Source organism: Amblyraja radiata, chromosome 32 (assembly GCF_010909765.2).
Source record: "Amblyraja radiata isolate CabotCenter1 chromosome 32, sAmbRad1.1.pri, whole genome shotgun sequence".
Classification (NCBI taxonomy): Eukaryota; Metazoa; Chordata; class Chondrichthyes; order Rajiformes; family Rajidae; genus Amblyraja; species Amblyraja radiata.
The window spans coordinates 27592868-27615713 of NC_045987.1; the positions used below are offsets into that span (position 1 = coordinate 27592868).

Below are 22846 nucleotides of genomic sequence, written 5' to 3' on the forward strand. Positions count from 1 at the left end.
CTCCTTTTTCCGTTTTTTCATTTGTCGTGTCAAGAGTTTATGTGGCTTGTTGCCGTTTACTTCTTATTTACTCATTACATTTTCTTAACGTATTATTTGTGAATTATCTTGGGGACTTGAAAATAATTAAAGAGATGTTGAAATAGAAAATCCAGGAGAAGCCAGTGAATATTTGAGTTCCAACCATGTCAATTTTGTGCAATTAGGATCGGAACACTTGTCTACTTCATCTGTGTCAAGAGTTTGCAGTGTGCACAAAGTTCCAAGTACATTATATTATCCAGCTGAATGTTTAACAGCATTGCTCCTTGTAAAGTATTGTATCTGATGCTCTCAACTCAGTCATTTGAAAATGGCAAAATAGCTGAAACCTCCTGCATTAAACAAACCATTAGAAAATCTGCAGGAGTTTTGTTCATATCCTAGATCATTTACTCAGGTATTCAGATTATTCATCTCACATCATTCCCGCAGGACATTCTTCATTGCCTGGTGCTGTATTATACCTTTTTGTTCAATCACTAAGGACATTTTAGAGTTGAAGAAAAACTGCTGTTATCACATTTGTGTGGAGTAATAGTAAGATTAAATGAGAACATACCAGTTTGAAGTTTGATCTTTATTTTATGAGGAGTTACGATGAGGGATTACGTGAAGAAGCCCCGTTCAGCCGCACACGTGCGTCAATCTTCAAAGCAGCGGTGTGAAATCACAGATAATAGTGACTGAAGTATGATAGTAAGATGAAAGAAGACTAGAACTACCAGATGATCTTAATGAGGGCTGGGAACGGAGGGCACGTAATCCCTCATCGTAACTCCTCATAAAATAAAGATCAAACTTCAAACTGGTAAGTTCCCGTTTAATCTTACTATTTTACTTCGGAGTCACATGAGTGACTACGTGAAGATTTCAAAGCTCTGTGATTTCATGCCGTGAGAAACAAGTCTACACAACCACAACTGCCCCATTGACAAATGAGGGAAAACATTCATAATGCATACAGTCATGACATAGATTTAAACATGCTGATGCTGTTAAATAAGCAATAACAATAGTCACATCTCTCATCCGGATGGAACCTATAACAGAACATAAAATAAAATTGAGAAATACCCCTGGTCTGGCAACGGGTTATTATAACATGTTTGAAAATTTGTTTGTTTGACCACGCTACAGCCGTTAGGATGTGGTCCAGCAGAATGTAATTAACCCTTACTGCTGCTGTTATAGCAGCCCTGGTGGAGTGAGATCCGGATCAGTATCTACTCCTGCATAACTCAACTCCGTTTTAACACCTGGCAAGATCTGAGCAGATAGGTTCTTATAACGTCTTTTGTAACTAACAATCATCGTTAGCTCAGGGTCTCAAAGGCTCTTGGTGACCTTGACGTATTGTTGTATATGTGTGTCCCCACATAACGAAAGGTCCCTGTGTATGTCTTGAACTATTTTGAGACCTGACACCCCTACTGCTCTGCTTAAATTAATTATAGCTTAAAATACTATGTGTATATTTGCAGATGTAATCATCCTCTCCTGTCGTAATAATGTAGCGAGTGACCTGTTGCGCTAACCAGCGCCAGGAGGATAACTACCTAATGAGGTCCGATCAAAGCTAAGAATGTAGCTGGAACCCCCTGTGAAATAGTGTTAACACAATGTCAATCTCCCATACTGCATTGTACTTGTCCTGGGAAACTTGTGTAACAGGTATCCTTTACTAACTCGATATCAGAGGTGAACCCAACAACTTGGACCTCGTTAGCTGCAGTAAGTCTGATGGAAAGCACCTTGGCACAGTTAATGACCCTATAACTCAATATTGTCAAAGACCATTTAAATGAACTGCAATAGCTCAGAATCTGTGCCATTATAAATGTAACATGAGCATTAAACAAACGCTTCCCATCTCCTGAAGCAGCAAAGTACCGCTATTTGGTACCATTCCAGCACTGTGAATACATGCAAAAATAGGCGTGACAACCCAAGCCGTAAGCAGTCTATTGAGAATCCGTGGAACATCTATTGATTTTATCATGCAACGGCTGATTTCCCGAGCCACAGGCTGAATCAGCAAGTTACGTTTAAAATAACCATATAAGGTTGCATTATTATTATTCCCGACAAATTAGGAATCAAACTGCATAGGCCAATTCCACAGCTGGAACCTAAAGCGGCTCCTGATGACTTTATTTCAAGACCTGACTCATAAAGCAAAATGGAGGAAGACATAAAAGACCATTCCTCATGCTTGTAGCGAGAATGTATCTTTCGCCACTGTTATGCCAACCATTTTTGCAACCTTTGAATTAGCATGAAAACAACATATCCATATTCGGTGTTGCATTGAATCAGAATTTCATAAATACTGTGTGGTCCAACACCCATTCTGTGTTGTCATTGATCTGTACTTAATGATACTCCAGTGGCAAATGAGATTATGTACCTTTTACAGGATCTTTTACCTGATTGCACCCTCGTGCTTATCATATGCCACATCATAGTGTATCAACATGAAGTTGAGCATGCACCTATGCATATTCACTCAATCACTCTTTAACCCATAAAATGCACTTTAGGGTCTATAGATAGTTGATACCAATACTGAAGAGTTAATAACTCATGCAAATCTCCTGCACCTCCAACTAGAGATGACATTCGCATGTTCCCACCTTAAGCCATAGCATCATTTTGCAATATAATGACATATTCATTGATCAACTACTGGAGCAATGCTGAATACTGTTTGTCCATCATAGTGACTTTATTAGCTTCAGCTGGTAATGGCAAAGTTGTATTATCAATGACCTTCATGGCCCTCATAGTTTGCCATTAAGCATGCTGTCAGTTCTCCCACTTGCACAGCTGCATCACATCTATTACATTGCCAGTTAGTCTAATGAATAGAAACTGCTTTACAGGGCAGAGTCACAGGCCAACTATCCATTTGATAACAACCTAATTTAACTGGATAGGAGAGAACAAATTCTCAAGTAGCTTGAGACTGAGTGGATTTTAGCCAAATACAGCATCAAAATATAATCCAGACAATACATCACAAGTGTTTTTGTAGACCTTTGAATGATTTATTGTTATAATACTGTTAAATTGCCTCATCATAGCAATGCCTTCAAATATCTGTGATGATCATTGTACATGGAAAACCCTATGAAATCTGTTTGATCACCCTTCTTTCATAATGAACAGGCCACGCCTGCCATCATTTCGAGTCTGCCCTGAACGGCAACTGGCCCGGTTCCGATAATTCTCAAATGTCCCAAGACAACTCTTGCCATAATTCTGACCTTGCCTTGAAAGACAATTCCCCATATCTCCGAGCCTGTCTCGAAGGCAACCTGGCTAAAATACTGGACCTGGCTCAACACCCTTCTGGCCAAATTCCAACCTTCTTGGAATACTGGTATTGTCCAGTTTACCTGGTTAAAATGCCTCTGAGTAGATGACAATGTCTCAACCATTTGTGCATTGCACAACCAATTGTAAATCTTACCAACTTGTTCGTGGTCACTTAGTTGTAGAGTAACTCTGGTCAGCTTTAATGCTGCTACCAGCTTCAGTGAACCGCTTCCTGCCGATGAAGCCGTGGGGTGCGTTTTCCCCTAAACTATGAATCCTTACTCGTCGTTGGCCTAATTGGTCCAACAGTTTATGCTTCGTCCTTCAGGTTTTGCCTGTGGAATAGGTCTTACCTGAATAGAAGATTCGGCGGGTGGCTCTAACGTCCCCTGATAGCGGTGTTCACTGCATTGTGTTGGGATGGCAACCTTCCTGCCAGGAATCGTACCTGTGACATGTGCCCTTCATCCCTTGAGGTATGCTCCATGCTATACCCTCAGCCTTGGCATCAGATTTACACTGACCCGGCATGTTCTCCTCTTCCATAAGGGAGACATTAAGCAGCCCTACTACAAGGCGCTGCTGGCATGGCCTCTCCAACAGGCCCACCCTTCAGGGTCAGAAAATGTCCAGGTAAGCTCACCTCCATGAGGGAGACATCATGCAGCCCTTCTACAGGTGCTGCTGCCATACATTTAAGCAGCCCTATTACAAGGCGCTGCTGACGCAGCCTAGAGCAATAGGCCGGCACTGTCATAGACTCGGCATCCCCATTATGCAACCCTGTTACAAGGCGCTGCTGGCACGGGCTCTCCCATCTGCCCAACACTGCCATAGACTCAGCATCCCCTTTAAGCAGCCCTGCTGCTAGCGCGGACTTTCCCATAGTCCCGCACTGACACCACTCCTGATGTTAGGGTGTATCTACCTTGAGCCTCCTCTCAATAAGGCTCCATCCTGGTCAACCTCCACATTATTCATTTTACCAGAAGGGAACCCTCCCGGCACCAGGACTGACCACTTGGGTCGATTTACCCCATATCTTGGGGGCCTCTGCGGTCTGGGCACCGCATAGCTGGTGGATTTCCCCTACCCCGGGAATCCCATATATATTACCAGAGGGAAAACCCCTACCGGCAGCAGGGCTGACCGTTCCGGTCCGTTTAACCCCTTTCCTGTGGACCCCTGCGGTCTGAAAGCCACATAACTACTGGATTCCCCTACCCGGGAATTGCAGAATCTATGTATACATCGGGGAAAAACCTCCCGACACCCGGCATCTATATTATATCGGGGGGAAAACCCTCCCGACACCCGGTCTACTGGAGATCCCCTTCCCCGGGAACCCCAGCATTAATCTTTATTATCGGAGGGAACGCCCTCCCGGCCTCCGGCCTACTGGAGGTCCCCTCCACGGGAACCCCAGCGTCTCTGTGCCTATCGGAGGGAAACCCTCCCAGCACCCGGAGTGCCTGGAAGCCACTGACCACCCGTCAGCGACCGACTTCGCGACGCCTGACATTCCCGAGCTATCCGCTCCTGAGGCAAGAACCGGGGTTTCCCCACAGCCCATAGCTGGTTCCCTCGTCGGGCCTCGCGAATCCTCCAGCTGGAAGCCTCTGGAACAAGAGGTTCCTGCAAGGAACAAAACAGGTAAGAAAAACAAGCTTAACTGAAGTTTAAAACTTACCGCGCTGGAGGAGCTCCTGCTGCCCCAACCGGTCGCCTGCACCAATGCGTCTGACGTAAATGACGCACGTGCGGCTGAACGGGGCTTCTTCACGTAGTCACTCACGTGACTCCGAAGTAAAATTTGTATCAGTCTCTTAAATGAAATCCTTCAACGTTAAATTGGATGGAATGAAGACTATTTGTCAAGCATGGTTTTTAAATAGTGAATGGATTAAATAAATGTAACAACAGTGCAGATTTCTAATATGCTAAAAACATCTGAAAACTTCAGCAAGTTCCTCTTCAAAAAACTTTCACCAATGTAAACAAATGCTACAAATAAACCAGATATCTTTTCAAAATGTAAAATGCAAATGACATCAACCTTTATTAAAAAAAAACAATATAACATTTAAAATGCATTTGCACAGGCAAAATCAATTCTATAATCTATTCTGTCCATAATCTAAATTGTTTGGACTGGAGGATTACTGTTATAATTATTTTGGATTGGATAATATTGCCCTATTCGTAACATGAATTGGACATTTTTATAAATCTACAAATATTAATGTATGTAGTTGAAAATATGTGCAGTTTCTCACTATCTTGAGTTAAAATTGACTATTGAATTGAGAAAGTGTTGATGCATTAAAGGTAATTCGTGTGTTGAAATGAAATGAAGAGGGTTACTGTTAAACAAGATATAACGAATGACTGAAAATGTACAAAAATGCAAATGGTGGAAATTTGAAATGAAGTTGGAAAATACTGGAAAAACATGCAGGTTAAGGACTATCTGATTTCCGATCTGTACCATAAACTGATCTCTTTCCATAGTTGCTGCCTTAACTTCTGAATTTTTTTTCTAGCACATTGGTTTTTAGACATGGAGCAGTTCAGCACAAGAACAGGCCTTTCGGCCCACAATGTCTGCACCAAATATGATACTAAGACCATCACTCACCTACCTGCGTATAACCCATATGCAATAATTCTCTTCATATCCATATGTCTAATCAAAAGTATTTTAAACTAATGTATCTGCTTCAACCACCACCACTCACCACTTTCTGTGTAAAAAACTATCCCCACGCATCTGCTTTACATTTGCTCCTCTCATCTTAAAATCTATGTCCTCTGGTATTTGATTTTTCTATCCTGGGAAAACGATTCTGACAGTCTATCCTATCTATGTCCCTCATAATTTTTTATGCTTCAATTAGGTCTCTCTGTAACCTTTGGCATTCCAGAGAAAACAATTCAAGTCTGTCCATTTTTCCACGTAACTAATACCACCCAATCCCAGGCATCATTCTGGTAAACCTCTGCACTGATTTGAAAGCCTCCACATCCTTCCTGGAGTGACCAGAATTGGAGCACACAATACTCCAAATGCAGCCTGACCAAAGTCCAATAAAGTTGTATCATGACTTCCTGACTCTTATACTCAATGCACTGACCTATGAGAACAAGCATACCATATGTTTTCTTTACCAGTCTGTCGACTTGTGTGGTCACTTTCAAGGAGTTATGGACTTGGACTCCAAGATCCCTCTGTACATCAATGCTGTTATGGGTCATGCCATTAATTGTAAATTTTCCCGTTACATTTGACCTTGGACAAACCGTATCTGCCATTTCTCGGCCCATTTCTGTAGCTGATCTACAGTGCATTCAGAAAGTATTCAGACCCCTTCACTTTTTCCACATTTTGTTACGTTACAGCCTTATTTTAAAATGGATTAAGTTAATTTTTTTAGCATCAATCTACACACAATACCCCAGAATGAAGAAGTGAAAATAGGTGTTTATAATTTTTTGCAAAATAATTCAAAGTAAATAACTGAAATATTACATTTACATAAGTATTCAGACCCTTTGCTATGACACTCAAAATTGAGCTTAAGTTCTGAAGAGGTTAAGTCTGAAGAAGGGTTTCGGCCCGAAACGTTGCCTATTTCCTTCGCTCCATAGATGCTGCTGCACCCGCTGAGTTTCTCCAGCTTTTTTGTGTACCTTTGAGCTTAAGTTCATCCTGTTTCCATTGATTATCCTTGAGATGTTTTTAAAACTTGATTGGAGTCCACCAGTGGTAAAAGCAAAAACCAAGCCATGACGACGAAGGAATTGTCCATAGACCTCCAAGACAGGATTGTGTCGAGACACAGATCTAGGAAAGGGTATAAAACAATTTATGTTGCTTTGCAGGTCCCGAAGAGCAGTGGCCTTCGTCATTCTTAAATGGAAGAACTTTGGAACCACCAGGACTCTTCATAGAGCTGGCCGCCCGGCCAAACTGAGCAATCGGGGGAGAAGGGCCTTGGTCAGGGAGGTGACCAAGAACCCGATGGTCACTCTGACAGAGCTCCCGAACCTTCCAGGAGGCCAACTATGTCCGCAGCACTCCTCCAATCAGGCCTTTATGGTAGACGGAAGCCACTCCTCAGTAAAAGGCACATGATAGCCCGCTTGGAGTTTGCCAAAAGGCATGAGAAACAAGATTCTCTGGTCTGATGAAACCAAGATTGAATTATTTGGCCTGAATGCCAAGCGTCGTGTCTGGAGGAAACCAGGCACCGCTCATCACCTGGCCAATACCATACCTACCTTAGAGGATCTGCAGAGAAGAAAGGGAGAAATTACCCACATACAGGTGTGCCAAGCTTGTAGCGTCATACCCAAGAAGACTTGAGGCTGTAATCGCTGCCAAAGGTGCCTCAACAAAGTACTGAGTTAAGGGTCTGAATACTTACGTAAATGTGATATTTCAGTTATTTCTTTTTAATTACTTTGCAAACATTTCTAAACATCTGTTTTCGCTTTTTTATTATGGGGTATTGTGTGTAGATTGATGATAAAAAAAAGAATTTAATCCATTTTAGAATAAGGCTATAACGTAACATAATGCGGAAATAGTGAAGGGGTCTGAATACATTCTGAATGCACTGTATACTTTGACAGCATTCCTCACAGCCCACTACCCCAGTAATCTTGCTGTCATCTTTTGACACAGAATATTTATATTTGAATAGCATAGTTTTATCCTTCCTCAGCCAAACGTTTGCACTTTCGGAGTGCCATGTCTGCTGTTACCTGTGCAATAATATTTCCATCCAGATTTTTGCTTGCACATTCTTTGTCACTATTTTATCAAAAAAGGATACTTTCTGACTGACTGATATTTTCACTCTGATGTATTGTGATTGACATACAAAGACAATACCATAATGCATGATACAAAAATGCTTTGTTATTACCACATTCCTCTTCACAGCGATCAGTGAGCAGCTGTGATCTTTGTAACCAGTGATCTTTTTCTTGTTCACAAAAGATGTAGAATTGAAGGAAAAATAAGTTGAAAGGAGAACAGAAGTGTCAGAATTAAAATCTATGAAGAAAGAAAGCCTTATGATGGATCATTAATTATGAGAAACTGATTTTGTAACAAAAAACATGTAAGAAAAATGAAAGATGCACAACAATTTAAAATAGTGAAAGCTCAAAATAAGGCGATTACTTTTTGATCAATAATCCAAACAACATTCCGAATTGTGAGAGGTCATTGTGTTTAAGTTTTGTGTGATATTTAAATAAAAACCTGATATCCAACGTGTGTTCTCTCAGCAGACTGTGACTTGTAGAATTCAATTCTAGGTTGCATGGTAACATCTCTATATAGAACAGTAATGCAGAAAGTACCTTTGTGAAATTTCATGAACCTCCCACAGCCAACTCTCTGGAAAATAACTGCGGATTTTTGGTGGCTCCAATTCAAACTTATTGTTCAGTTCTGGTTTTGGGAATGAAAAAAAAGTAATGAAGATGTGAACAAGAAACAGAACTTTCATTTTATCAGTTTGATGTATTCTTGATATGCGTTATATACATTAAGATATAATCCAGTAAGGAATCCAGAATAATGGTCTCTTATATATCAAATAGTTCAAATATATTTAGGGATGAAAAGAGGATGAACTTTTTTCCCCACCCAAAGAGCAGTGGAACCATGGAAATTGCTCCCTCAAAAGCCTATGGATGTTCAGTCAGTTAACAATTTCAAAGAAAAGATTGTTAGATTTTTCTATTCAAAACTTCAGATATTCAGCAATAGCAAGCAGGTGAGGTCAAAGCATTAAAGAAGAAGGGTCTCAACCCGAAAAATCACCCATTCCTTCTCTCCAGAGATGCTGCCTGTCCCGCTGAGTTACTCCAGCATTTTGTGTCTACCTTCGATAACAAAGCATTGATCAACCATCTGAAAAGATCAACCATCATAAATGTCTCAACAAGCTAAATCACCTTCTTCTACTCCATGTTCAGTTAAAGCAGAAATAGAGTCAGATTCATACAGTGTGGAAACAGGCCCTTCAGCCTCACTTGCCCACACTGGCCAACATGTCCCATCTGCATTGGTCACACCTGCCTACGTTTGGTCCATATCTCTCTAAACCTGTCCTATCCATGTACCTGTCTAAATATTTCTTAAATGTTGCGATAGTCCCTGCCTCAACTACCTCTTCCGACACCTACCAACCTTTGCGTGAAAAAGTTACTCCTCAGGTTCCTATTACATCTTTCCCCCCCTCACCTTAAACCTATGTCCTCTGGTTCTTGATTTCCGTACCCTGGGCAAGAAACTTTTGCATCTAACCAATCTATTCCTCTCATGATTTTGTACTCCTCTATAAGATCACCCCTCATTCTCCTGCGCTCTAAGGAACAGTCCTAACCTGCTCAACCTCTCTCTATAGCTCAGACCCTTGAGTCCTAGCAAAATCCTTGTTAATTTTCTCTGAACCATTTCCAGCCTGACATCTTTCCTATAACATGGTGCCCAAAACTGAACACATACTCTAAATGCGACCTCACCAATGTGTTATACAACTGCAACAGGACCTCGCAACTTCTATACTCAATGCTCAGACTGATGAAGGGCAATGTGCCAAAAGCCTTTTTGACCACCCTTTCGACCTGAGATGCCACTTTCAATATCCACCCATATTCTCCCCAGAGCCCTACTTTTCAATGTGTAGGTTCTCCCAAGTTAGTGCTCCCAAAATGCATTTCTCTATATTAAATTACATCAGCCACTTTCCAGTCCATCTGCCAAACCGATCAAGACCCTGCTGCAATTTTTGACAACCATCTTCACTATCTATAATGTCTCCAAGTACAACGCACCCACCTCCCTCCCCCCCCCCCCCCCCCCCCATACCAACCTCACCCCACGCTCAACTTTGAAATGTACACATAAATGCGTTCTTATGCAATTAATTAAGTTATCGTGCACATCCTTCCCAATGGAGAGACATTTCAAACTGCTGTGTTCTTTCCCTTGATAGTGATGTCAGAGATAAAGAAACCTGGTGTGAAAACACCTAAAATGGTGTACGATTGAACGCAGAACCACTGGTGCCTGGTCCAGAGTGATGGATACATATTATTAGCTAGTTTCCTCAAATAAGTGGAGGCACTAAATGAGTAGATATGCTCAAATTCCATTAACCTGCTTCGGTATTTTGATGGTGCCAGGGTGACACATTGTCCAGACTATTGGGATGTTTTCCTATTGATACCCAACACAGGTTAAATTCGTGTAGGAAAGAACTGCAGATGCTGGTTTAAATTGAAAGTAGACACAAAATGCTGGAGTAACTCAGCGGGACAGGTAGCATCTCTGGAGAGAAGGAATGGGTGACGTTTCGGGTCGAGACCCTTCTTGAGATCCAAAATGTACACAGCAGTATAATAAATTTTTCAGTGAGTTTAAAGGGAACATGTGTGAGTTCAATGTGACTGGAGAAACCAAGAACCCCCAAGTTATAAGTGGGAACTGGTAATAGCGCATCTGCAAGCTTAAAGGATGCATGGGAAACAGATAATGCATCATAAGAATTTCTGAATAATTGCATAGCAGATTATCAAAGACTATTTTGATGGGGAAGATTTTAAAGATATCCTCAGCTTCTCAGTCAATCAATGCTGGCAACTTTGTTTAATCAGGACTAGTATGTTATTACTTAACTCTTACTTGACATGCAACATTAAGCAAAAATAACTCAAAGTGCCAGCTCAAACACATTGCATTCTCTCCAACATTTTAGTAGTTTCCAGAAAGGTCATTATATTGATTTCAGAATAAAGCTTTAAATAATGTAAATAATATAGTACCTCCTTTCATGAGGATCTGGTGCCTTATTTCTTAATTCGACTGGATGTGCAGGTAAAATAATCTTCCCTATTCTAAGACTTACCCGTTCGTGCTAATGACAGGGCGTTTGAAGACTCCGCCAGCAACTGCTGTGCATAATTGCAGCATTCTAAGAATATACTTTTGCATGGTGCAGGTAACTTGATTCTACTTGCTCTTTCAGAGCAAGATTGTTTTAGTGGGAAGTCCCTCATTCCATCTATGCAACACTTCTGTTCAATGGGATTGGTAAATTTGTCAACTGAAAATATAAAGGAAAATAAAATTATTGACATCTTCACTTTTTTGAATTAAATTGAACTGAGTTGAATTGAATACTTTATTGTCACATGTGACAAGTCACAGTGAAATTATTTGCTTGCATACACAAATAGTTGCCACGTAAAGGGTGCTGACAAAACACTCCGCGCCAAGTCCTCCTTTGTTCTCTCCCCTCCCCCCCCCCCTCCTCATGGCGGTTCCCCCACGCCGGGTCCTCCTTTGTTCCCGACGGTGCAAACTCCGGCTCTGTTCAATGCAGGCTCCATTAAAAACTAACCAACATAGATTCTCTTTCATTACAGCAAAGATGTATAAAAGCATCAATGTGGAGAGGCACAAGCCAATTTTGTATGATGTCCACCACTGGGAAGATTCAATTGCATACAAGGTCCATGTTGTGATGCGTGTGAGGTTAAGCAGATATCCTCAGCTTCTCAGTCAATCAATGCTGGCAACTGTCTGCATAAAGACTGGTACTGGTGAACTAGCAGAGGAGGATAGATACCTTGCAATTGGCAGTGAGTGAGAAACGGGGCTGATGGAATAAATACTGCTGCATGTCCTGCTGAGTTACTCCAGCACTTAGTGTATCTATGGTCGGGTTGGAGTTGGGGCCTACATATGATTGGGCATCAAGGGACAGAGTGGCATAAAGAGATGAAGCACGGGGAGTCACTGGAGATGGAAGGCATGGAAGTCACCTGCACGTTGACCTGCTGAGTTACTCCTGCACTTTGTGTTTTCCTCAAGATTTCTGTATCTGCAGTTCCTCTTTCTCTTTTCTTTGCTTAAGGGGCCTGTCCCACTTACGCAACATTTTCGGCGACCACCGGCGCGTCATAGGTCGTTACAGGTCGCCGAAAATTTTCAACGTGTTGAAAATCCAGCGGCGGCCAGAACAAAGTACGGCTCTTTGGGTGACTACTCACGGCCATACAGGCTTCACATGTCACCAGGGTGTCGCCTGTATGGTCGTGAGTAGTCTCCTAGTCACCCAAAGAGTCGTAGTGACTTTCTGGTCACCGCTGGATTTTCAACAGTCACCGAAAAAGTTGCGTAAGTGGGACAGGCCCTTAAGGATGGAGCAGGCCCCAACACTTTTGCTAAGACCTGTTTCGGTATGAGTAGCCTGTGAATGCACAAATAATTTTATCTAACTGGCGTCAAAACTGGTGTTGTATGCTGCCCAATGCATGGCATATACTCAGAGAATCTGGATGAGATTTCTGTCAATAATAACTTGTTGAAGCCAAGTTGTTTTAACCCTACCCTCATTAGAAAGTGGATAGGAATGTAATACTGCCCACTCGATGTATCCACTGACATCTTATTCTTTTCAAAAGTCTTCAATTGTAATTTATGTTAAATATTCTCATCTCCCCTCTGGTTCTACACTAATCATTACATACACATTTCCAGACATTTTGATTGTATTTTGAACTATTATGTTTGAGTTTAGTTGATTGTCACATGTACCGAGCTACAGTGGAAAGCTTTTGTTGCATGCTAACTACTCGGTGGAATGACAATAAAAGATTATAATCGAGCCATCCAAAGCGTACAGATACATGATAAAGGGAATAATGTGAATAACGTTTTGTGCAAAATAAAGTCCAGTAAAGTCCAATTAAAGATAGTTCGTAGGTCTCCAATGAGGTAGCTAGTGGCTCAGGACTGCTCTCTGGTTGTTGGTAGGATGGTTCAGTTGCCTGATAACAGCTGGGAAGAAACTGTTCCTGAATCCGGGTGTGTGCGTTTTCACACTTCTATACCTTTTGCCTGATGGGAGAGGGGAGAAGAGGGAGTGGCCAGGGTGCGACTCATCCTTGATTATGCTGCTGGCCTTGCCGAGGCAGCGTGAGGTTTAAATGGAGAATGGAAGGGAGGTTGGTTTGTGTGATGGTCTAGACTGTGTCCACTATTTTCTGCAACTTCTTGCGGTCTTGGATGGAGCTGTTCCCAAAGTATGCTGTGATACGTCGCAATAAAATGCTTTCTATGGCGCATCTGTAGAAGTTGATGAGGGTGTGGATTCCAAGGTAAATATAGGTAAAAACTGCCTAATGCAGTTATCTTCCAATCATTGAAGGACAAGGTTTAGAAATGTTTTGCATGTGAAGTATGGGAGAAAGGAAAGTGATTAAAACCAGGCCCGGTCAAACCAACATCGATAGCAGCAACCTCTGAAAAACATGGCTGGGGCTGGGTCGAGGGGTGCAATATGGGCTTTGAATGCAATTGCATCTTCCCAGTGGGGGACGTCACACAAAATTGGATTGTGCCTTTCCACATTGACACATCTTTGCTGGTCACATGGTTTAAATTTTCCCTCACTGGGGAAGAGGATAACACAATGAATGTTTGAATGACAAAACATGAAGTGCTGGAGGAACTCAACGGGTCAGGCAACAGCAACAAAATCTGTCCATTCACTCCACACATGCTACCTAACCTCTAGTACTTAGTATTTTGTTCAAGAGTCCAGCATCTGCAGTTTCTTATGACTCTAATGTTTCAGTGGATTTGCAATGACTGCCAGTACATTAGCACTTGTATCTCGAGATGAATCAGCTTCAAGTGAAGTGAAATAATCTATTGTCCAATTAAATATAAGATGTATCAACAGAAAACAACAGTTGTTTATCATTGCTCTACAGGTATGTTTCTGTTAACTCCCCCTCCCATTCCCACATTGACCTTTCTGTCCTGGGCCTCCTCCATTGTCAGAGTGAGGTCCAGCACAAATTGGAGGAACAGCACCTCATATTTTGTTTGGACAGCTTACATCCCAGCGGTATGAAATATTGACTTCTCTAACTTCAAGTAACCCTTGCTTTCCCTCTCTCTCCATCCCCTTCTACTTCCCAGTTTTACGGTCAACTCCATTTTATCTCTATTTGCTTTGTTGTTACCTTCTCCCAACTAACAATGATCTATTCTACATTTTCCTTGATCTCCATTCCCTTTGTCCTGTTTGCACACCTTACACTTCCTTATCTACAGTGGCTTGCAAAAGTTTTCATACCCCTTGAACTTTTCCACATTTTGTCACGTTACAACCACAAACGTAAATGTATTTTATTGGGATTTTATGTGATAGACCAACACAAAGTGGTGCATAATTGGGAAGTGGAAGGAAAATGATACATGATTTTCAAATTTTTTTACAAATAAAAAACTGAAAAGTGTGGCGTGCAAAAGTATTCAGCCCCCCTGAGTCAATACTTTGTAGAACCACCTTTCGCGGCAATTACAGCTGCAAGTCTTTTGGGGTATGTCTCTACCAGCTTTGCACATCTAGAGACTGAAATTTTTGCCCATTCTTATTTGCAAAATAGCTCAAGATCAGTCAGATTGGATGGAGAGCGTCTGTGAACAGCAATTTTCAAGTCTTGCCAGAGATTCTCAATTGGATTTAGGTCTGGACTTTGACTGGGCCATTCTAACACATGAATATGCTTTGATCTAAATCATTCCAGTGTAGCTCTGGCTGTATGTTTAGGGTCGTTGTCCTGCTGGAAGGTGAACCTCCACCCCAGTCTCAAGTCTTTTGCAGACTCTAACAGATTTTCTTCCAAGATTGCCCTGTATTTGGCTCCATCCATCTTCCCATCAACTCTGACCAGCTTCCCTGTCCCTGCTGAAGAAAAGCATCCCCACAGCATGATGCTGCCACCACCATGTTTCACAGTGGGGATGGTGTGTTCAGGGTGATGTGCAGTGTTAGTTTTCCGCCGCACATAGCGTTTTGCATTTAGGCCAAAAACTTCAATTTTGGTCTCATCTGACCAGAGCACCTTCCTCCACATGTTTGCTATTTCCCCACATGGCTTGTGGCAAACTGCAAACGGGACTTCTTATGGCTTTTTTTCAACAATGGCTTTCTTCTTGCCACTCTTCCATAAAGGCCCGATTTGTGGAGTGCACGACTAATAGTTGTCCTGTGGACAGATTCTCCCACCTGAGCTGTGGATCTCTGCAGCTCCTCCAGAGTTACCATGGCTGCTTCTCTGATCAATGCTCTCCTTGGCCGGCCTGTCAGTTTAGGTGGACGGCCATGTCTTGGTAGGTTTGCAGTTGTGCCATACTCTTTCCATTTACAGATGATGGATTGAACAGTGCTCCGTGAGATGTTCAAAGCTTGGGATATTTTTTTATAACCTAACCCTGCTTTAAACTTCTCCACAACTTTATCCCTGACCTGTCTGGTGTGTTCCTTGGGCTTCATGATGCTGTTTGTTCACTAATGTTCTCTAACAAACCTCTGAGGCCTTCGCAGAACAGCTGTATTTATACTGAGATTAGATTACACACAAGTGGACTCTATTTACTAATTAGGTGACTTCTGAAGGCAATTGGTTGCACTGGATTTTATTTAGGGGTATCAGAGGAAAGGGGGCTGAATACTTTTGCACGCCACACTTTTCAGTTTTTTATTTGTAAAAAAATTTGAAAACCATGTATCATTTTCCTTCCACTTCACAATTATGCACCACTTTGTGTTGGTCTATCACATAAAATCCCAATAAAATACATTTACGTTTGTGGTTGTAACGTGACAAAATGTGGAAAAGTTCAAGGGGTATGAATACTTTTGCAAGCCACTGTATACACTTCCTTATCAGTCTGAAGAAGGGTCTCAACCCGAAATGTCACCTATTCCTTCTATTCAGGGATGCCGCCTGTCCCGCTCCAGCATTTTGAGTCCGTTTCTATAAATTGATGATTTTATTATAAACTTACTTTTTTCATGTATTTCAGTCCTCGCCATCACATTTCGCCTTGGTCGCAAAATAGCATCACATTTTGCTTCTGTAAAAGGTTAAAACAGAGACAAAACTTCAGTTCTAAAATGTTTATTTAGGGCAAATTCTGGGTTTTCTGCAGTTTGATTCTGGGCAAACAATTTCACTAAATCATCAGAAGGAACAAAATAAATAATGAATGTCATTCCAAAAATGCAACATTCTCAACTTCAGTTTCAACCATTGAAACCTCAAAATCTCTGAGACTTCTGACCATTGCACTGGTGAACATAGAACATGCACTGCATCTTCCATTGTACACTGTTGCTGGACTGCACTCAGAGTACTAAGGTACAATCCAATCCTGCTCTTAAAACTAAGGTGGGATTGGCATGCATATTCACTTCAATTGTAACTCTAGCCAATGGATAAGACGGTCAGGAGAAATTAAATATATTCTTTTCATTGCTGCTATGACACGATAGGTGCATTCCTAAAAAAACATGTTATAAAAAATCATTATAGAAGGACAATTTTATCACTGGAAAAAAGGGAGCTTTTGGGGTAAAGAGAATTTCCAGCTCACAATAACCATGTTATTTTTCCCATAGAGTTTCAAAACGAAAGGTGTTTTCAATACCAATGTTTAATTTGTTGCTTCAAGCATAAACTTTAAAGGCTGTAGATTACGTTGTCAATAGAAGCGATAGCTTATCAATTTGCTACCCATGATGAAATTAGCAGCTTGTGTTCTTAAGATACATTGGTATCTGATGACAGCAGAGAGGTTAACTGGAAAATGTGTTTTGTTCCCTGCACTGTCTTTCTCCAAAACAACTTTCTTTCTCTATGTCAGTTTCCAAAATAACTTTAAAGTGATTCTCTAGTTGCCCATCGAAATCACGTTATAACTAATTCAACCTGTGTAATGTAAATAATGTTCCCTAATTCATTACTTGCATTGGTTCCAATTCATGTGATGGAAAGGTGCATTACAGCAGAACCATTGGCAGTCTTTATACATACTCAGCCATTAAGGGGGCGACACAATGGTGCAGCGGTAGAGTTGCTGCCTTACAATGCCAGAGACCCCGGTTCCATCCTGATTACTGGTGCTGTAAAGATTTTGCACGTTCTCCCCATGACCTCGTGGGTTTTCTCCGGGTGCTCCGGTTTAATTTCGACATTATAAGACATTCAGGTTTGTAGGTTAATTGGCTTTGATAAAAAAGGGTCAATTGTTCCTGGTGTGTTGGATAGTACTAGCGTTCGGGGATCGCTAGTTGGCGTAGACTCAGTGTGCGGTAAGGCCTGTTTCCGCACTGTGTCACTAAAACTAATACTAAACTATCTATATATTAAGGTGGTTTTATTCAAATATTTTTTATTTCTGAAAACTGTTTTATAGTATATCTTTTTTATCATTTATATTGACATTTTTTTAAAATCTCTGAATGGTAGCTTAGCCTTCAACCAATGTCTGTGAATCCTACTGCAACAATTATCAGGTGCATAAAGTGGTTCTGATGCAGGGTTTTAATCCGAAAAATTGAACATTCATTTACACTATTTTCCCCTCCCCCAACAGATGCTGTTTGACTTGCTGAATTCATAGGGTCATGGAGAGTCATACAGCATGGAAACAGGCCCTTTGGCCCAACATGCCCACGTGGAACCAGATGCCCCATCAACACTAATCCCACCTGCCTGCGTAAATCTTTCCTATCCATGCCCAAAGCTCTTTTAAATATTATCATAGTACCTGCCTAAATGACCCCTTCTGGTAGTTCGTGTCATACACCCACCACCCTCTGTGTGCACAGGTTGCCCATCAGATTCCTATTCAAATTTTCCTTCTCACCTTAAAGCTATGTCCTCTGGATTTGATTCTACTACTCTGGGTACAAGACTGTGTATTCATCCTAGCGATTCCCCTCATGAGCTTGTACACCTCTATAGGATCACTCCTCATTCTCCCGCTACAAGGAACATTGTACTAGCCAGCCCTCCCTATAGCTCAGGCCCTCAAGTCTTGGCAACACCCTCATAAGATTTCTCTGCAATCTCCCCAGGTAACAACATCCTTCCTATAGCAGCATGACCAAAACTGAATGCAATACTGCAAATGTGGCCTCACCAACGTCTTGTACAAGTTTAACATAACATTCCAACTTCTATACAACACTCTGACTGATGAAGGCCAATGTACCAAAAACCTTCTTGATCATCCTATGTACATGTGATGCCACTTTCAAGGAACTATGTACTGGACCCCTCTGCTCTACAACACTGCCAAGGACCTGCCATTCCATGGGTAAGTTTTGTTTTTGGGTTCACCTCCCCACATCTCACACTGATCGGCATTAAATTCCATTAACCCTTCCTCAGCCCATTAGTCCAAATGAACAAGATCCAACTATAATTTATGACAACCATCTTCGCTATCTACAATACCATCCACTTTAGTGTGTTTGGCAAACTTACTAATCATACATCATCCTCTGTCATTTCCATCACCTCCAATGTAATCCTACCACCATTCACATCTTGCCATCTCAACCACTTTGTGCCTTCCTCAGAGACTGCTCCTTCTGCAAATTTTTCATTCACCCATTCCTTCCCACACAAACCACCTCTTCCCCAAGGACTTTCTCCTGCAACCACAGGAGGTGTTCAACATGTTGTAACACCTGTCCCTATACCATCTCCTTTGTGTATTTTTTGTAAGCTAGCATCTGCTGTTCATTGTTTCTGCGTATATATCTTATCCCTCAGAATGCTCTCCAGTAACTATCACAGATGTTAGGCTCACTGGTCTATAATACCCAGGCTTTTCCTTGCAACCTTTCATAAATGGATGCACAATATTAGCCATCTACCTATCTTCTAGCACATCACCCATGTTTAATGATGATTCATACATCTCTGTTTAGATGCCTGCAATTTCTTCTCTAGCTTCCAACAGTGTCCTTGGATGGTCCTTGGATCAGGCCTGGGAGATTTATCAACCTTCATAAGCTTTGGGATGCTGAGCACGTCCTAAACCATAATACAGATTGTCTTCAAGACATCTCCAGTAACTATCCCAAGTTCCCCAGTTTTCAAGTCTTTCTCCATAGTAAAAACAGAGAAGAAATACTAATTGAGGGCCTTGCCCATCTCCTGCAGCTCCATACAGAGATGACCAGTTTGGTTTCTGAGGGGGCCTATATTCTCTCTCGTTACATGCTTTCCTTTTATGTATTTATAAAATATTTTAGATTTTCCTTCCTATTATCTGTCAGAGCAATCTCGCCCCCTTTTGTCCTCCTGATTTGTTTCTTTAATTATGCTCCTCAGTTACTGAAACTCCTCCAGCAGTACACTTGATCCCAGCTGCCAATACTTGTCCCATACCTCCTTCTTTTTCCTGACCCGAGCCTGAATTTCTCTCATCGTCCTAGTTTCCTAATGGGCCTGTCCCACTTACGTGACTTTTTCGGCGACTGCCGGCACCCGTCATAGGTCGTTGCAGGTCGCCGAAAATGTTCAACATGTTGAAAATTCAGGCTTGCCCTTCACTCTAACAGGAACATGCATGCCCTGATCTCTTATCATCACAGTTTTAAAAACATCCCACTCTCCGGACATTCCTTTGTCTACTACCTATTCCAATCGACTTTAACAAGTTCCTGTCGGATACCATCAAAGTTGGTCTTGGCCCAATTAAGAAAGGTCTCGACCCGAAACATCACCCATTCCTTCTCTCCAGAGATGCTGCCTGTCCCGCTGACCTACTCCAGCTTTTTATGTCTATCTTCAGAATTTCAACGTGAGCCTGCTCTGTCTTTATTCAAAGCTATCTTGGAGTGAATAGAACAGTGGTTGCTGGCCCCATAAGGCTTGTCCATGGACACTTCAGTCATTTGCTTTTCCCAATTTCCTAAGAGAACATCAAGCTTTGCCCTCTTCCTTGTATGACCCTCTACATATAAGGACATTTTCCTGAATACATTTGACAAATTCCATCCCATCTAAACCCATGATAATATGACAGTGCAAGTTTATTATGGGAACATTAAAATTCCCTACTCTTACTGGAGTTCAGCAATCACATTGTTTATTGCTCCAGATTCCAGCATCTACAGTCTTTTGTGTCTCCATTAGGTGTTTAGAGTCAGGAATTATTCTGCACTGGGAAAAGCTCAGTAACCTGTGATGCACAGGTTTGTATTGTGCCCAGTGCATATGACACCAAAGTGGGTGTTAATGTCTATAGGGAAAATGGTTATAAAAAATTACCAAAAGATCTTGATCAGTGGGCTGAGGAATGGTTACTGGAGTTTAATGCAGATAACTGCAAAGGGTTGCATTTTGAGAAGTCAAACAAGGGCAGGACCATCACAATGAATGGCAATGTTCTGGTGAGAGTTGGAGAGCACAGGGATCCAGGAGTGCAGGTACATAGTTCCTTGAAGGAGGTGTCATACAGGGTGGTCAAGAAAGCTTTTGGCACATTGACCTTCATCAGGCAGAGTATTGAGTAAAGAAGGTGGGATGTTCAGTTCATATTGAGTTCAGTTTTGGTCACCCTGCTATAGGAAAGATGTTGTTAAGCTGGAAAGACTGCAGAGATGATTTACAAGGATGTTGCCAAGACTTGAAGGCACGAGCTGTAGGGAGAGGTTAGACAGATTAGGGCTAGTCTATGAGTGCAGGAGTATGAGGGTGATCTTATAGAGTTGTATAAGATCATGGGGGGAAATAGATAGGGTAGATGCACAGTCTCTTACCCAGAGTAGGGGAATTAAGAACCAGAGGACAAAGGTTTAATGTGAGAGGGGAATGATTTAATAGGATCCTGAATGGCAATGTTTTCACACAGATGGAACGAGCTGCCAGAGCAGATAATTGGGCCAGGTACAATAACTACATATCCTGGCCACACACTCATTTCACCCTTGCCATCTGAAAACTGTAATGTCCAGGTTCAGGAACAGCTTCTTCACTACAGTCATCAGGCTATTAAACACTACAGCCTCAAATACGCTCTGAACTTCAATAAACTACTATCATTATTATTATTATTATTATTATTATTATTGCACTACTATTGTTTGTTTTTTTGGAGTATGGCTGTGTATGTATATAGTGCATACAGTGCATTCAGAAAGTATTCAGACCCCTTTACTTTTTCCACATTTTGTTCCGTTACAGCCTTATTCTAAAATGGATTAAATTCATTTTTTTACCATCAATCTACACACAATACCTCATAATAGTCAAGTCATCAAGTCAAGAGAGTTTATTGTCATGTGTCCCAGATAGAATGATGAAATTTTTGCTTGCTGCTGCACAACAAAGTATTGTAAGCATAAATACAGAACAGATCAATGTGTCCATATACCATAGACCATATATACACACATAAATAAACAGATAAAGTGCAATAGGCTGTTATAGTTCAGAGTTTGTTTGAAGTTGTGTTTAATAGTGTGATGGCTGTGGGGAAGCAGCTGTTCCTGAACCTGGATGTTGCAGATTTCAGGCTCCTGTACCTTCTACCTGATGGCAGCGGAGAGATGAATGTGTGGCCAGGATGGTGTGGGTCCTTGATGATGTTGGCAGCCTTTTTGAGGCAGCGACTGCGATCGATCCCCTCGATGGTAGGGAGGTCAGAGCCGATGATGGACTGGGCAGTGTTTACAACTTTTTGCACCCTTTTGCGCTCCTGGACGCTCAAGTTGCCGAACCAAGCCACGATGCAACCAGTCGGCAGACTCTCTACTGTGCACCTGTAGAAGTAAGAGAGAGTCCTCATTGCCATACAGACTCTCCGTAATTTTCTCAGGGAGTAGAGGCGCTGATGTGCTTTCTTTATAATTGCATCAGTGTGCTGGGACCAGGAGAGATCTTCGGAAATATGCACGCCCAGGAATTTGAAGTTCTTGACCCTTCCACCATCGACCTGTTGATATAAACGGGATTGTGGGTCCCTATCCTACTCCTTCCAAAGTCCACAATCAGTTCCTTGGTTTTGCTGGAGTTGAGGCAGGTTATTGTGTTGGCACCATTTGGTCAATCAGTCGATCTCACTTCTATACTCTGACTCGTCCCCATCAGTGATACGTCCTACAACAGTGGTGTTGTCGGCGAACTTGATGATGGAGTTCGCACTATGTCCGGCTATGCAGTTATGAGTATAGAGTGAGTAAAGCAGGGGGCTGAGCACGCAGCCTTGAGGTGCTCCCGTGCTGATTGTTATCAAAGATGACACATTTCCACCAATACGGACAGACTGTGGCCTGTGAATGAGGAAGTCGAGGATCCAATTGCAGAGGGATGCGCAGAGACCCAGATCTGAGAGCTTGGAAACCAGCTTGGAGGGGATGATTGTATTAAATGCCGAGCTGTAGTCAATGAATAACAGCCTGACATATGAGTTTTTGTTGTCCAAGTGGTCCAGAGCGGAATGGAGAGCCAGTGAGATCGCATCCACCGTTGATCTGTTGTGGCGGTAAGAGAACTCCAGTAGGTCCAGGTTTTTGTCGAGGTAGGAGTTGACATGTGCCATGATCAACCTCTCAAAGCACTTCATCACCGCAGACGTTAGTGC

At 41.9% G+C, this 22846-nt stretch overlaps 1 protein-coding gene across 1 annotated transcript in view; it reads right to left on the minus strand.

Annotated features, from left to right (window-relative positions):
• c5 (complement C5) overlaps nt 1-22846 on the minus strand; it is a 208835-nt gene that overhangs the window by 96835 nt on the left and 89154 nt on the right. Inside the window, exons 16-18 of the mRNA XM_033048613.1 lie at nt 16250-16318; nt 11289-11486; nt 8734-8824 (exon numbers count right to left, since the gene is read on the minus strand). Of these exons, the coding sequence (XP_032904504.1) occupies nt 8734-8824; nt 11289-11486; nt 16250-16318 (358 nt within the window). The remainder of the gene's footprint in view (nt 1-8733; nt 8825-11288; nt 11487-16249; nt 16319-22846) is intronic.